This window comes from Leptonychotes weddellii, chromosome 12 (genome assembly GCF_054177405.1).
Source record: "Leptonychotes weddellii isolate Sample4059 chromosome 12, ASM5417740v2, whole genome shotgun sequence".
Taxonomy (NCBI): Eukaryota; Metazoa; Chordata; class Mammalia; order Carnivora; family Phocidae; genus Leptonychotes; species Leptonychotes weddellii.
This window is the reverse complement of record NC_138380.1, coordinates 83,238,851-83,254,042: the sequence shown is the minus strand read 5'-3', so window position 1 is coordinate 83,254,042 and position 15,192 is coordinate 83,238,851. Positions and strand designations below refer to the sequence as shown.

Below are 15,192 nucleotides of genomic sequence, written 5' to 3'. Positions count from 1 at the left end.
ATTGTATTTAAGGTCAAGCACCGTTTTTCATCCTAACCTACCTTTCCAGCCTCATCTTCTATACTGACCCACCCTATCCACTACACTTATCCCTCTCAATTTACACAGTATTTTCATCAAAAAGAATTTGGGGGAGCTCTTTGGGCTTTTGTCTTAAATAACAGCTTTACTGAGATCTAATTCACATACCATACATTCACCCATTTGAAGTACACAATTCAATTGGTTTTAATATATTCACAGACGTGTGCAACCTTCTCCACAATGAATCACCTCAAAAAGAACCTCATACTCATTAGCAGTCACTCTCCTTTTTCAGCCCCTCCCCAAGTCTCTGGCAACCACCACTCTCTTTTTTTCTACAGATTTGCCTATTCTGGACATTTTATATAAATGGAATAATAGTCTTTTTTTAACTAGCTTCTTTCACTTAGCATATTGTTTTTAAGGTTCATCCATGTTATAACATACCAGTTCTTCATTTCTTTTTTTTTAAACTCTTAAAAATTGTGGTAAAATATGTAAAAATCAACCATGGTAACTACTTTTAAGTGTACAGTTCAGTGGCATTAAGTTCATTCACTGTTGTGCAACCAATCACTACCATCCATTTCCAGAATTCTTTTCATCTTGCAAAACTGAAATTCTGTACCTATTAAACAATAACTGCCCATTCTGCACCCCCACCTCTACTCCCTGGTAATCACCATTCTACTTTCTGTCTCTATGAATTTGACTAACCTCAGGTACTTCCCATAAGTAATATCATCCAGTATTTCTCCTTTCGTGACTGGCTTATTTTACTTAGCAAAATGTCCTCAAGGTCCATCCATGTTGTAGTTGTGTCATAATTTCCTTCCCTCTTAAGACTGACTAATATTTCATTGTATGTATAGACCACATTTTGCTATCCATTCATCCATCCCAGGACATATGGGTTGCTTCCACCTTTTGGCTACTGCGAATAATGCTATGACCATAGGTGCAAATCTCTCTTCAAGATGCTGCTTTCAGTTCTTTTGAGTATATAAGCAGAAGTGGAAATGTTGGATCATATGGGAATTCTGCTTTTAACTTTTTGGAGGAATCATTGTATCATTTTCCACAGCAGTTTTATCATTATTCATTCCCACTGGCAAAGAACAAGGGCTCCAATTTCTCCACATCTTTGGCATCACTTGTTATTTTCTGTTGTTTCTATTTTTGTTCTTTTGATAACAGCCATTTTAATGGGTCTGAAGTGTAACTCACTGTCGTTTTAATTTGCTAATTGTGATGCTGAATGTCTTTTCATATGCTTAAAATCCATTCAAGTCCTTTGCCCTTTTATTTTTGTTGAGTTGTAGGAGTTCTTAGACTGATTATGAAACCTTATCAGATATGTGATTAGCAAATATTTTCTCTTATCTCATGAGTTGCTTTTTTACTCTTTTGATTATGTCCTTTTGATGCATAAAAAATTTTAATTTTGGGGGCGCCTGGCTGGCTTAGTTGGTAGAGCATGTGACTCTTGATCTCAGGGGTCATGAGTGTGAGCCTCACGTTATGTTTGGTGTAGAGTTTAAAGTTTTTTTTTTTTGGATGTAATCCAATTTCTTTTTTTTTTGTTTGTTTGGGTTTGTTGCCTGATTTTGATGTCGTACCCAAGAAATGGCTGCCAAACCCAATGTAGTGAAGTTACCCCCTATGTTTTCCTGTAAGAGTATTCTAGTTTTAGCTCATATATTTAGGTCTTCGATTCATTTTGAGGTTTGTTGCTTTTTGTTTTTCTAATATGGTGTTAGGTAAGAGTTCAGCTTCATTGTTTCACATATGGATATCCAGTTTTCCCAACACCATTTGTTGAGAAAACTGCCTTTCCCCATTTTAGCACCCTTGTCAAAAATCATTTGACCATATATGCCAGGGTTTACTTCTGAGCTCTCAATTCTGTTTCACTGGTGCATATGTCTGTCTTTGTGCCAGTACTACAATCTGATAACTGTAGCTACGTAATAAGTTTTGAAATCAGGAAGTGTGAGACCTCCAACTTTGTTCTTTTCCAAGATTGCTTTGGTTATTTGGGGGTCCTTTGAAATTCCATATGAATTTCAGGGTGAATTTTTCCATTTCTGCAACAACCACTGTTGGGATTTTCATTAGAATTGCATTAAATCTTCAGATTACTCTGGGTAGTATTGACATCTTAACAATATTAAGTCTTCTAATCCAAGAATACTGATGTCTTTAATTTATGGTGTCTTTAACCTCTTTTAAGCAATGTTTTGTAATTTTCAATTTACAAGTCTTTCATCTCCTTGGTTAATTTATTCCTAAATATTTTATTCTTTTTGATGTTACTGTAAATGAAATTGTTTTCTTAATGTCATTTCCAGATTTTTTGCTGTTAGAATACAGAAACTCATGGTTTTTGCACATTGATTTTGTACCCTTCTATTTGCTGAATTCACTTACTAATTCTAACATTTGGCTTGGTAGAATCTTTAGGGCTTTCTACATATAAGATCATATTGTCTATGAACAAAGATGATTTTATTTCCTCCTTTCCAATTCTGATGTCTTTCTTTTTTTTGCTTAATTGCTCTGATTAGGACTTCCAGCACTATGCTGAATAGAAGTGACAAAAGTGAGTATCCTTGTTTTCTCCCTGGTTTAGAAGAAAAGCTTTCCATCTTTCACTAGTGAGTATGATATTAACTGTGGACTTTTCATATATGGGCCTTTAATATGTTGACACGGTTTCCTTCTATTCCTAGTTTGTTGAGTGTCGTTATGATTAAAGAGTGCTGAACTCTGTCAAATGCTTTTTCTGTATCTACTGAGATGACTGTGTGGATTTTTTCCTTCATTCTGTTAATGTAATGTACTACACTAACTGATTTTCATATGCTGAACTATCTTTGCATTCCAGGAATAAATCTCAGTTGGTCACAGTGTATAATCCTCTAAATATGCTGCCGAATCAAGTTTGCTACTGTTTTCTGAGGATTTCTGCATATTCATCAGAAATAATTGGTCTACAGTTTTCTTTTCTTGTCATGTCTTGGCCTGGGTTTGGTGTCACGGTAATGCTGGCCTTACAGAATGAGTCTGACAGTGTTTCTTCATGCTCAATTTTTTGGAAGAGTCTGGAAAGAATTGGTGTTAATTCTTCTTTAAATGACTGGTAGAATTCATCTGTGAAAGCATCTGGTCCTGGGCTTTTTAGGTGCGACTGTTGTTTTTGTTACAGATTCATCCCCTTACACTTATAGGTCTGTTCAGATTTTCTATTTCTTCATAATTCTTGGTAGGTTGTACATTTCCATGAATTTTTCTATTTCATCCAGGTTATCAAATTTGTTGGTATAAGTCTTCATTCCCTTTTATGGCATAATAATACTGCAATGTATGGATATACCAGATTTTATTTATTCATCAATTGATAGACATTTGAGCTGCCTGTGTTTTTTGACTATCAGGAATTATCCTGCCATGAACATTAGTATACAAGTTTCTGTGTGAATATATGTTTTTCTTTCTCTTGGATATACCCCAAAAAGTAGAAGTTCTAGGTCTCATGATAACTCTATGTTTACTATTTTGAAAAAAATGCCAGATTGTCTTCCAAGATGTTTGTACCATTTTATAACCAATCTTTCAATCTCCCAATCTCCACATCTTTCCCAACACTTAATCTACCCTTTTTCTTATGGCCATCCTATAGTGCATATGAAGTGGAATCTCACTGTAATTTTGATTTGCATTTCTTTGATAGCTATGACACTGAACATCTTTTCAGTTGCTTATTGGTCATTTGCATATCTTCAGATTCAGATCCTTTGTACACTTTATTTTTTTATTTTTAAAGATTTTATTTATTTATTTGACAGAGAGAGACAGGAAGAGCAGGAACACAAGCAGGGTGAGTGGGAGAGGGAGAAGCAGGCTTCCCGCCGAGCAGGGAGCCCGATGCGGGGCTCAAACCCAGGACCCAGGAATCATGACCTGAGCTGAAGGCAAACACTTAACGACTGAGCCACTCAGGCACCCCCTTTGTACACTTTTTAAACAGGTTGTCTTTTTATTATTTGGTTGTAAGAATTCTTTATATATTCTAGATATAAGTTCCTTATCAAATAGATGCTTTACAAATATTTTCTCCCATTCTGTGAATCGTCTTTTCACTTCTTCAGTAATATCCACTAGAGCACAAAAGTTTCTAATTTTGATGAAGTTCAATGTATCTACTTTTTCCTTTATTGCTTCTGCTTTTGGTGTCTTAAGAAGGCTTTAGCTAATCTAAGGTCATGAAGATTTACTCCTATATTTTCTTCTAAGAGTTTCGAGGTTTTAGCTCTTATATTTAAGTCACTGATCTATTTTGAGTTAATTAATGTGTATGAGGTGACGAAGAGGCCCAATTTCATTCTTTTGCATATGGAGATCCACCTGAGCCAGCATTGATTACTGAAAACACTATTCTTTACCACTAAATTGTCCTGGTATCTTCACTGAAAATCAACTGACCACCAAAAATGTTACTGTTTTATTTCTAGACTTCCAATTCTATTCTACTGGTCTTACGTTTACCTTAAAGCCAGTACTATATAGTCTTGATCACTCTAGTTTTATGGTTAAGATTTGAAATCAGGGCGCCTGGGTGGCTCAGTTGGTTAAGCGACTGCCTTCGGCTCAGGTCATGATCCTGGAGTCCCGGGATCGAGTCCCGCATCCGGCTCCCTGCTCCGCAGGGAGCCTGCTTCTCCCTCTGACCCTCCACCCTCTCATGTGCTCTCTCTCTCATTCTCTCTGTCTCAGATAAATAAATAAAATCTTTAAAAAAAAAAAAAAGATTTGAAATCAGGAAATATGAGTTCTTCTGTTTAAAGGTATTTTTTGACTGTTTCAACTCTATTGCATTACCCTATATATTTTAAAATCAGCTTGTCAGTTTCTGAAAAGAAACCAGCTGGGATTTTGATAGAAACTGAAATGAATATACAGATCAATTTTCCATCTTAGTAATATTAAGCTTCTCAGATACATGAACAGGGAATGTCTTTCCACTTATTTAGGTCTTCTTTAAATTTTTTCAGTGATGTTTTGTAGTTTTCAAGGTACAAGACTTTACCCTTTTTGTTGATTTATTCCTAGATATTTTATTCCTTTTAAGGCTATTACATATTAAACTGTTTTCTTAATTTCACTTTGGACTCTTCATTGTTAGTGTACAAAACAACAACAGATTTTTGGGTACTGATCTTGTATTCTTCCACTCTGATGAACTCATTTATTAATTCTAAGAGTTTCTTAGTGGATTCTACAGAATTCTCTATAAAGTGTGTATATACACACACGTGTGCACCACACACACATTAGTTACTTCTTCCTTTCCAATCTGATTATCTTTTATTTAATTTTCTTGCCTAATTGCCCTGGCAGTGTTGAACAGAAATGGTGAGAGCAGACATCCTTGTTTTTCATAGATGCCCTTTATCAGGTTGAAACAGTTCTCTTCTATTCCTAGTTTGTTCTATTCCTGCCTTATAAATTGGAACAACCTTTCTGGAAAACAACTTGGTGATATGTGTCAAGAAATTTCAAAGTTCAAATCTTTTGACCTAGTATTCCTACTTATATTAATTTATTTAAGGGAACAGTCAGATGTGAATAAGAGTTTTATGTACAAAGACATTAGAATGGAAGGAAATTGGCTCCACTGTCTAACAGAACTGTCTATAACATGCAATGTAAGTGCTGGGGAGCACCATGTGGGAATCACAGATTACAGAAGAGTGACATTGAGACTTTTTCCCTCACCATATACTGACACTTTGCCACAGCCATTTACTATAGAATATTTTTTTCCTGATTTTTAGGAAAATTCCAAATTAAAATTCCCTCTTCAAACAAATACTAATATTGAAAGCATTATAGCTTAACTTTTTCTTTTTTTAAAGATTTTATTTATTTATTTGACAGAGAGAGAGATAGCGAGAGCAGGAACACAAGCAGGGGGAGTGGGAGTGGGAGAGGGAGAAGCAGGCTTCCTGCCAAGCAGGGAGCCCGATGTGGGACTCGATCCCAGGACCCTGGGATCATGACCTGAGCCGAAGGCAGACACTTAACGACTGAGCCACCCAGGCGCCCTAGCTTAACTTAATTTGAACATAGCAATTATAACACTGACTTTTGGTTGTCCAGGATATCATGTTAATTTTAAGTATCAAAATACTATTTTGTTGGAATGATACCAGTAATTGTTTGGGTTTTTTTTAAGTCTGAATACTAAATATTTATATCTTGAGACGGAGATCAATGACTATAGATTTATTTTATACTGCATATAGTTGCAAAACAAAAAGTCTTCTCTACCCAGAGAATTATAAACTGCTTTAAATTTTTTTTAAGACTTATTTATTTATTTGAAAGAGCGAGCAAGCATGTGAGCGTGAGCGGGAGAAGGAGCAGAGGCAGAGAGAGAATCTCAAACAGACTCCCCACTGAGCATAGACCCCCAACATGGGGCTTGATCTCACAATCTCGAGACCATGATGACCTGAGTGGAAATCAAGAGTTGGATGCTCAACTGAGGCACTCAGGCACCCCAAATTGCTTTAAATTTTTTAACTGAGTATGATTACATTCATTCAGAAAGTATCTTCTATAAATTCATAATCCTCAGTGGGAGCAAGAAAATAATAAAAGCAAAGCTTCTACAGCAAAATAATTTACACTCTAGTTCAAATATTTGATGAATAGTGAAATATGAACACTAGAGTACTAAAATTAATACCACAATTGCATCCTACTCTCTTTCCATACTTGAAGATCAACTAAAAATCTAGAGGTACAGGAAATGTTTCCTTTGAAAGAAAAGCTCTCCCTTGCTAACAATAAAAAGATTGAAAGACAAAAGGTTCAAAGATCCCCTCAGTTATTAAAAAGATGGAACTGTCTGAAGATAAAGAATATTAAGAAAAAACTGAGAATTAGTTTGGCCTTCCTCCATTCCCCAGATTATTTCAGAAAAAGCTCGTTCAGCATCTCTAAGATTTTGCATAAAAATCCACCTTTGACTTATTGATACTACTTAACTCTGTTTTTTTTCTTTTTTTAAAGATTTTTTATTTATTTATCTGAGAGAGAGAATGGGAGACAGAGAGCATGAGAGGGGGAGGATCAGAGGGAGAAGCAGACTCCCTGCCGAGCAGGGAGCCCGATGCGGGACTCGATCCCGGGACTCCAGGATCATGACCTGAGCCGAAGGCAGTTGCTTAACCAACTGAGCCACCCAGGCGCCCTTAACTCTGTTTTCTTAAGGATGATTTCCTTTTAAAACAAAATAGTATTTTATTTTCAATTTTTTGTAATTAATTTTTTTTTCATTTTTAAGTAGAGCCAAGTTTTAAAAAATTCTTTATGGTGTTACTCTTATATAGCCAAAGACTTGTGTTATAATAATGCAAATGTTTATATTTTTATATTAGCAATTTTACTTGATATGTGTGCTGTTTATAATTTTCATATTTAAACTATTTTAAGTATTTGGTTTTACTTTTTTTTAGTTTCATGAATTTTATTTTATTTTTTAAAGATTTTATTTATTTATTTGACAGAGACAGACACAGCGAGAGAGGGAACACAAGCAGGGGGAGTGGGAGAGGGAGAAGCAGGCTTCCCGCTGAGCAGGGAGCCCGATGTGGGGCTCGATCCCAGGACCCTGGGACCATGACCTGAGCTGAGGGCAGACGCTTAACGACTGAGCCACCCACACGCCCCTAGTTTCATGAATTTTAATATGAACGATTAAATCAAAGTTCCCATACTATCTTTCTGCTCCAGGATAGCAATCACAATTAGTATAATGGCACAGAGCTAGATTAGAACCCAAGGACTTCAAATCTAGTTCCCTTTTCACCAAATCCAGCTGCCTCATCACGGTTCCCATCAAAATTAATAGATTCATTAAAAAAGGATTATGTGTTATTTCACACCTATTAGAATGGCTATTATCAAAAAAACAAGAAATAACAAGTGTTGGTGAGGATGTAGAGAACAGGGTACCCTCATGTACTGTTGGGAGAAATGTAAATTGGTGCAGCCGTTATGGAAAACAGTATAGAGGTTCCTCAAAAATTTAGAACTACCATATGATCCAGCAATTCTACTTCCAGTTATTTATCCAAAAGAAATAAAATTCTAACTCAAAAAGATAAATGCACCCACCACGTCCACTGCAGTATTACTCACAATAGCCAAGACATGGAAGCAACCTAAATATCTGTTGAAAGATGAATGAGTAAAGAAAATGTATTAAAAATATACAATGGAATATTACTCAGCCATAAAAAAGAAGGAACGCTTGCCATTTGCAACAGCATGAATGGACCTTGAGGGTACTGTACTAAATCAAATAGAGAAAGAAAAATATCATATGATCTCACTTATATGTAAAATCTAAAACAAAAACAAGAACAAAAAAAACCCCTGAACTCATAGATACAGAGAACAGATTGGTGGTTACCAGAGGTAGGGAACAGGAGGTAGGCAAAATGGATGAAGGCGGTCAAAAGGTATAAATTTCCAATTATAAAAGTCATGAGGATGTATTATACAGTACGGTGACTATGGTTAAAAATACTGTACTGATATCTGAAAATTACTAAGAGAGATCTTAAAAGTTCTCATCACAAGAAAAAAAATTCTATGTGTACTGATGAACGTTAACTGGATTTATTGCAGTGCTCATTTCACAACATATGTAATATCAAATCCTTACGTTGTTAAAACTAATATAATGTTATGTCAATTATATCTCAATAAGATAAGTAATTTTGAAAGAGGATTTTATGTTTTAAATTCCATACTCCCTTTCTCCCTCTCCCTGCCACTCTGCCTACTTGTGCTCTCTATCTCTGTCAAATAAATAAATAAAATCTTTAAAAAAAAAAAAAAAAAGGGGCGCCTGGGTGGCTCAGTCCGTTAAGCGACTGCCTTCAGCCCAGGTCATGATCCTGGAGTCCCGGGATCGAGTCCCACATCGGGCTCCCTGTTCAGCGGGGAGTCTGCTTCTCCCTCTGACCCTCCTCCCTCTCGTGCTCTCTGTCTCTCATTCTCTCTCGCAAATAAATAAATAAAATCTTTAAAAAAAAAAAAAATTCCATACTCCCTGACATATTGTACTATATTTAACTAATACCTGGACTCTAAATGTAACTTCTCACACAGTAAAACACTTTCTTATTTATTATCATTCCAATAATTACAAACAGGATTATGGTGGGGAAAAAGATGAGGAAGCAAATATATGAAAATCTATGATTTGTAAAATACAGTGCTAGGCATTGTGGGGGAGACAAACAAAAAACAAAGGACTCAAGGGAATTTATAATACAGTAAGGAAAATAAATTACGGCCATAAATATAACACAAGGAAAACTATGAACACTTTTATGTTCAAAGATAACAGTCTTTTAAAAAGTTATTTAAAGCATGGACAGGATATAAGTAGAGCTGATTTAACTCATCCAGCTATTAGTTATTCATAGTACCTTCCATGGCCTACCCACTGAGCTAGGTAGGGGTTATAATAATGTATAAAACAGGTATGATTCCCATCCTTACATGGTGAAACAAATAAGGCTTTTAAATTGCATGTGTCTAGTCTACATAGAGTAGAAAGTGGTCCAGTTAGGCCTCACTGATAAATAAAGTAACATACAGTCTGAGACCCAGAGGATGAGAAGTCAGCCTTTCATATGGTGTGTGCACACGTGTGTGTGTGTGCATGCATGCATGTGTATTGGGGGTAGAGAGGTTTAAGCCCAGGGAAGCAGTATATGTAAAGACTTTTAAGACAGAGAAGTGCATTGGCATATTTGACAAGTCAAAACACCTATATGACTGAAGCTTGGTAGACAATCAGAAAAATGGCAGAGATGGGGTTAAAGAAATAGGCAAGGACATGATCCCAAAGATCAAAGAATCAGGAGGTCCAGGGTATGTTGGAGGAAGAACAAATATATTAATTTGACTATAGAACGAAGTTAATGAAAAACAACATTACACACAACCCTCATGTATAAGATCTTAATTTAATCCTTACTACACAGTAAGAGAAATAATGTTTCCCTTTTTTTTTTTTTTTTTAAGATTTTATTTATTTATCTGACAGAGAGAGAGACAGCGAGAGAGGGAACACAAGCAGGGGGAGTGGGAGAGGGAGAAGCAGGCTTCCCGCTGAGCAGGGAGCCCGATGTGGGACTCGATCCCAGGACCCTGAGATCATGACCTGAGCCGAAGGCAGACACTTAACGACTGAGCCACCCAGGCGCCCCAATAATGTTTCCCTTTAATAGTTGAAGAGGTCACAGGCTCAGAAGGGCTGAAGACCTTGCTAATAAGGTCGCACTGCTCCTAAGCAAAGTCAAAAATTCCAGACATTGCAACGCAAGTCAAACCTTTCTACTACACAATAAGGAACAACAAAAAATAAGGTGAAAAGTACAAACTGGATTAAAAATCAAGCTAAGGAATATGGGCATTATGGACAAAAACTAATGGAAAAGGACCCCAATTAAAAAGATGATTCTAATTATCTTCATAGTACATACAGAATACTGTCAAAATAAGTTCCTTTCTACAAAATTACCGTATATTACATCAATCATTTTTATACTGTTCCTCAGAAAGTAAGAGAGTGTGTGTGTGCGTGTGTGTGTAGTTGGGGACGGGAGGGGGCTAAGTACCATGTTCAATCAGAACATACCTATTTTACTCGCTTATCTTAATTTAACTTGAAAAAGAATTTTGCTCTTTGATAACAACAGATTATAATGGAGTCAACTCTGGTTCCAAAATCTTACTTTGAAGATCCAAAACCTACTAGAAGTAAAGCCTTTCACCACCATATGCCTTATGATAACTATTTTAATAAGCATTCTGATTTCTTTTTAGCTTTTCTGCTAAATGTCAAGCATATGCCACTACAGTTTATTAAAGGCAATTTCAGGTAAGAGTTTCACCTCCACACCTTCGAAATAATACAAATGTCTACCATAAAGTTTCCTTGTATGTTGAGGCATGATATTAAAAATGTAAGGGAAATACATCCTGTACTACTATAAACTATTTCTCATTAACTAAAATATGAAGACTAAAAATTATGCACTGATGTTCAAGAAACAACTACTACTACTACTGACAAATATGCTTTTTTGTTTACTAAGTGACTCAAAAATCACTAAAGTAAATAATTCTTCAACTCAACTACATTTATAATTATAGTATGACATTAATGCAATAGTTTTATGTACCTAGTAATTACTCAACTGGTCAATACCTATGACAAAATCTGCAAGTCAGCAACATCATGCATGAGCAGAACTGGTTATGTAAATATGCATGCATACCTTTGTCCTTCTTAAAATCCAAAGCATCTTCTTTATCAGTCACTATTTCCTTCATATTGATAATACTCTGGTGGGTAAGCTGCCGGAGAATTTTAATTTCTCGAATTGCTGTAATTGGAAAGCCTTCCTTTTCATTATCTAGACGTACTTTCTTTAAGGCTACCATTTCTCCTATAAAAATTAAATAAAATCAAGTTACCAGATGATAAAACCAAATGACATTTTTCTTAATTTTAACTTTATTTTAATTCATAATGTCTGTTCCTACCTCTGGAAATTACGATGTTTATAGTTCAAGAAATTAAGTCTCTGGTTAAATACAAATTATAAGATATTTATCCAAACTGTGGAATACTATACAACTGTTAAAAAAGGATGGGGTAGGCACATAGGTATTGTTATTTTATGCTCTCCAAGATATAAGTAAAAAAAGGCAAGGTGATGATGAACAGTAGATGTATTACACTACCAATTCTAAAAAGTGAAGGAGGGGAGGATAAATTTACCCAGTATGCTTATACATGCATAAAATCTCTGAACAGATGAGAAAATTCTGTACACTGTGCAGGTGAGAAAATAAGCTCAGACATATTAACTTGTCCAAAGGTGCCCAGTTACCTAGCAGTGAAACTGGGATTCAAAAATCTGGTTTAGCTATCTCAGAAGTATGTGCTCTTCTCGCTACACTAAATGGCTTCACAATTCAGATATGAGTGAGTTCTGATCAGATAAAATTTAACTATTAAATAGAATACACAAACACAAATCCTATTATAAGAAAAAATTCACTATTCTAAAGGTCTGTTCATTCCACTTCTTTGGAGAAAATAGCAATTCTGTACTTACAAATATTCCAAAAGAACAATGTTTATCCTTTTAATTATCAAAACTTACTTGATTCTTTTTGATGGAAGTCTAAAATGTAGTATGATTCCTTGTTTAATAAACAGCTTTTAAAAGTTGTAATTTAATCTTTTTGATAATGCAGAATCATCATTATAAATATTATTACTCCATGCTGTAATTGCCCTCCAGAGTTTTCTTATACGAAATGGCTTCAAATAGCTCTATTTTAATCTACTGGTTTAATTTAACAAGGAATTATAAGTACAGATTAAGCACTGGCTCTACCCATTAGTTGGTAAAATACATAGCCTCTGACACAGTGCTGCAAAAACTTTTAAAACTTTCTCGCAGGTTCCCAATTATGTTCTAAAAGATTAAGCTGTTAAATCTAGCCTCCAAACAAAGGGTACCTTCAACAGAAAAAAGAATTATTTTGGGTAAAAGAAAAAGTGTTACATAAGGCTTAATACAACAAAATTTACTACTAAGACGGTCAAGATACTTTTGTCCCCTCATTACTAACAATGTAATAATTTATTCACAATTAAAGAAACCTAAATCCCACCATACTACACATCACAAATACTAAAAAAAAACTAAAAGTATATGTTTACATACCCACTTACACGTATTCATCTTACGTTTAGTGCACATATAAAACAAAAAACAAGATGAAACAAAAGCATGATAAATTCAAATTTAACTTAAAAAAAAAAAACCACCTCAAATTACACATTTGAAGAGAAAAACAAATTAAGTACATTCAAGAGATCTAGAGATCCAGAGCAGTTGACATACTTACCAGTGTCTTTATCCCGGGCCTTGTAAACTTGTCCATAGGTACCTTCTCCAATAATTCCGATGATATCAAATTTATCCACGCAGCGTTTTCCCCAGTCAATATCTTTTTCTTTGATTTCACCATAGCGAGGCCCACATATTCTATCAAATATAGTTCTGAAGTTTTTATATACAATCAAGCAAGTTCAATAAACTGTTTAATATTTAGTATCCAACCCTCCCCCAATCTTATATCCTTTATTTCCCCAAACCCTTGCACATTTGTGATCATCTAAGTAACACTGTAATTTGGTATTATAAATTATCATGAAAGTCAAGGCATCATTTCTCCATACCAACTCTTCTTCTAACAAGCTGAGAAAAAGAAGTAAAGCTTGTATGAAGAACTTTCAAAAATAAAATGTAATTTTCAATGAATGGATAAAACCAACACTAATACAAAGAGTTAAAGTTCTCTAACCAACCTCCACAAAGATTTCCTTTTCATCCATTATATATATATATGTCACTCATTTTTCGAAAGACAAGTTTGACAATGAACATTACCAAAAATCTAACTATAAAGCTTATTGACAAATTTAGACTTATGGCTAGATGAAATTACCTTAAAAATGAAAACACAAGAAAGATTTTTAGTCCAAGAGAGTACAAAAGTATTAATATAATCAATTCTCAGGAATCCACATTGTGTGTGTGTGTGTCTGGATGTGTGTTATATATACATAACACACATATATGTAAGACAAATATTTGACATTCTTCAAAAAAAATAGGTAATTTTGTAGTCGCTCAATATTCTGGTATTGTAATAGAAATTCAACTAGAGGAATAAAGCTACAAGCCTCAGAAAGATAATTTTAAAAGTTTAGTTTTCTACTCTATACTAGAAAATGACCTCATACTCATGCTAGGCACCTGAACAGCAATTCTAAAATCAGATCTAACTCAAAGTCTTACTCACACTTTCCTTTGGTTAAGTAGAAATAAAAAAAAGAATCAATGTTCTCCCCCTTTAACTGATAAACAGGTTTCAAGGGAAAGAGTTATCTCTAGGCACTTACTTGAAGCTAATTTAGGATACAGATTTCAAACCTTCTTCCACTCCACCTCTTGCAGAATGAAAAATACACTTAGTTATGGGAACAAATGGAGCAAAAAAGCAAAGGAAAACATAGCAGCTTGCCCATTACTAATTTTGTTTGGGCTCACTGAATGCTGACTTCCACCTTCTCCAATTTCAGTGTTTTGTGTTACTTAAATATCTTAATTATAGAAATTATCTTTAATATATAATAACCCAAGAAATTAATACATTACAAACTGTGAGAGAAAATTAAATTTGGTTTTATTAGTCATTTTGAATAGGTATGCAGGGAATTATGAAATTTTTTCAAAACTCTAGAATTTATTCATATACTTTAAGTTTAAAGAATAAATACACTTTTTATTATTTTAAATCTTAATGTTTTATGATTTTATGATGACCCAGAATCATTTCTGGTCAATGAAAAAGCAGGTAGAAAGCAAGCACATACTTAGGCCTCCTTTTACTATGTAACTGTGTTGCTGTTTTCTTTTCTTCTGGACTCTTTGAGAGATCATCTCCTCCTGGTAGCTCAGGGGGCAGTGGTAAATCAGCAAGTAAACATCGTAGTTTCTTCTCTACTTCTTTTTTAACCGCTTTTACTGAAATATTTCCTCGTAGGCTAAAAGAGAAAGGAGTCACACAAATAAAACCTAAACATTTATCTGCAAAATAAAAATGCAGTCACATCTTACACTTAAGTAGCAATGGCAAAAAACTAAACTAAGTTTCTTTACTTTCCAGCTAAAATAATGTACTATGTTCAATTGCAAAATACAAAATTTGGGGGCAAAAATGATACAGGATTAGATAAAAACTAAGGAAATCTGAATAAGGTGTGAAGTTTAGTTACAATACTGTATTGAATATGTTAAGAAAAAAAAAAGAAGAAGAAGAAGGTAGCGGGAGGGGAAGAATGAAGCGGGGGAAATCGGAGGGGTGGACGAACCATGAGAGACGATGGACTCTGAAAAACAGGCTGGGGGTTCTAGAGGGGAGGGGGGTGGGAGGATGGGTTGGCCTGGTGGTGGGTATTGAGGAGGGCACGTTCTGCATGGAGCACTG

The 15,192-nt window shown here is 34.9% G+C and overlaps 1 protein-coding gene across 2 annotated transcripts in view; it reads right to left on the bottom strand.

The window, feature by feature from the left end:
- Positions 1-15,192, bottom strand: part of CDK13 (cyclin dependent kinase 13) — a 122,392-nt gene that overhangs the window by 72,334 nt on the left and 34,866 nt on the right. For both annotated transcript variants that reach the window (XM_031031442.2, XM_081800763.1), the window contains exons 3-5: positions 14,579-14,749; positions 13,045-13,184; positions 11,397-11,567 (exon numbers count right to left, since the gene is read on the bottom strand). In XM_031031442.2, the coding sequence (XP_030887302.2) occupies positions 11,397-11,567; positions 13,045-13,184; positions 14,579-14,749 (482 nt within the window). The remainder of the gene's footprint in view (positions 1-11,396; positions 11,568-13,044; positions 13,185-14,578; positions 14,750-15,192) is intronic.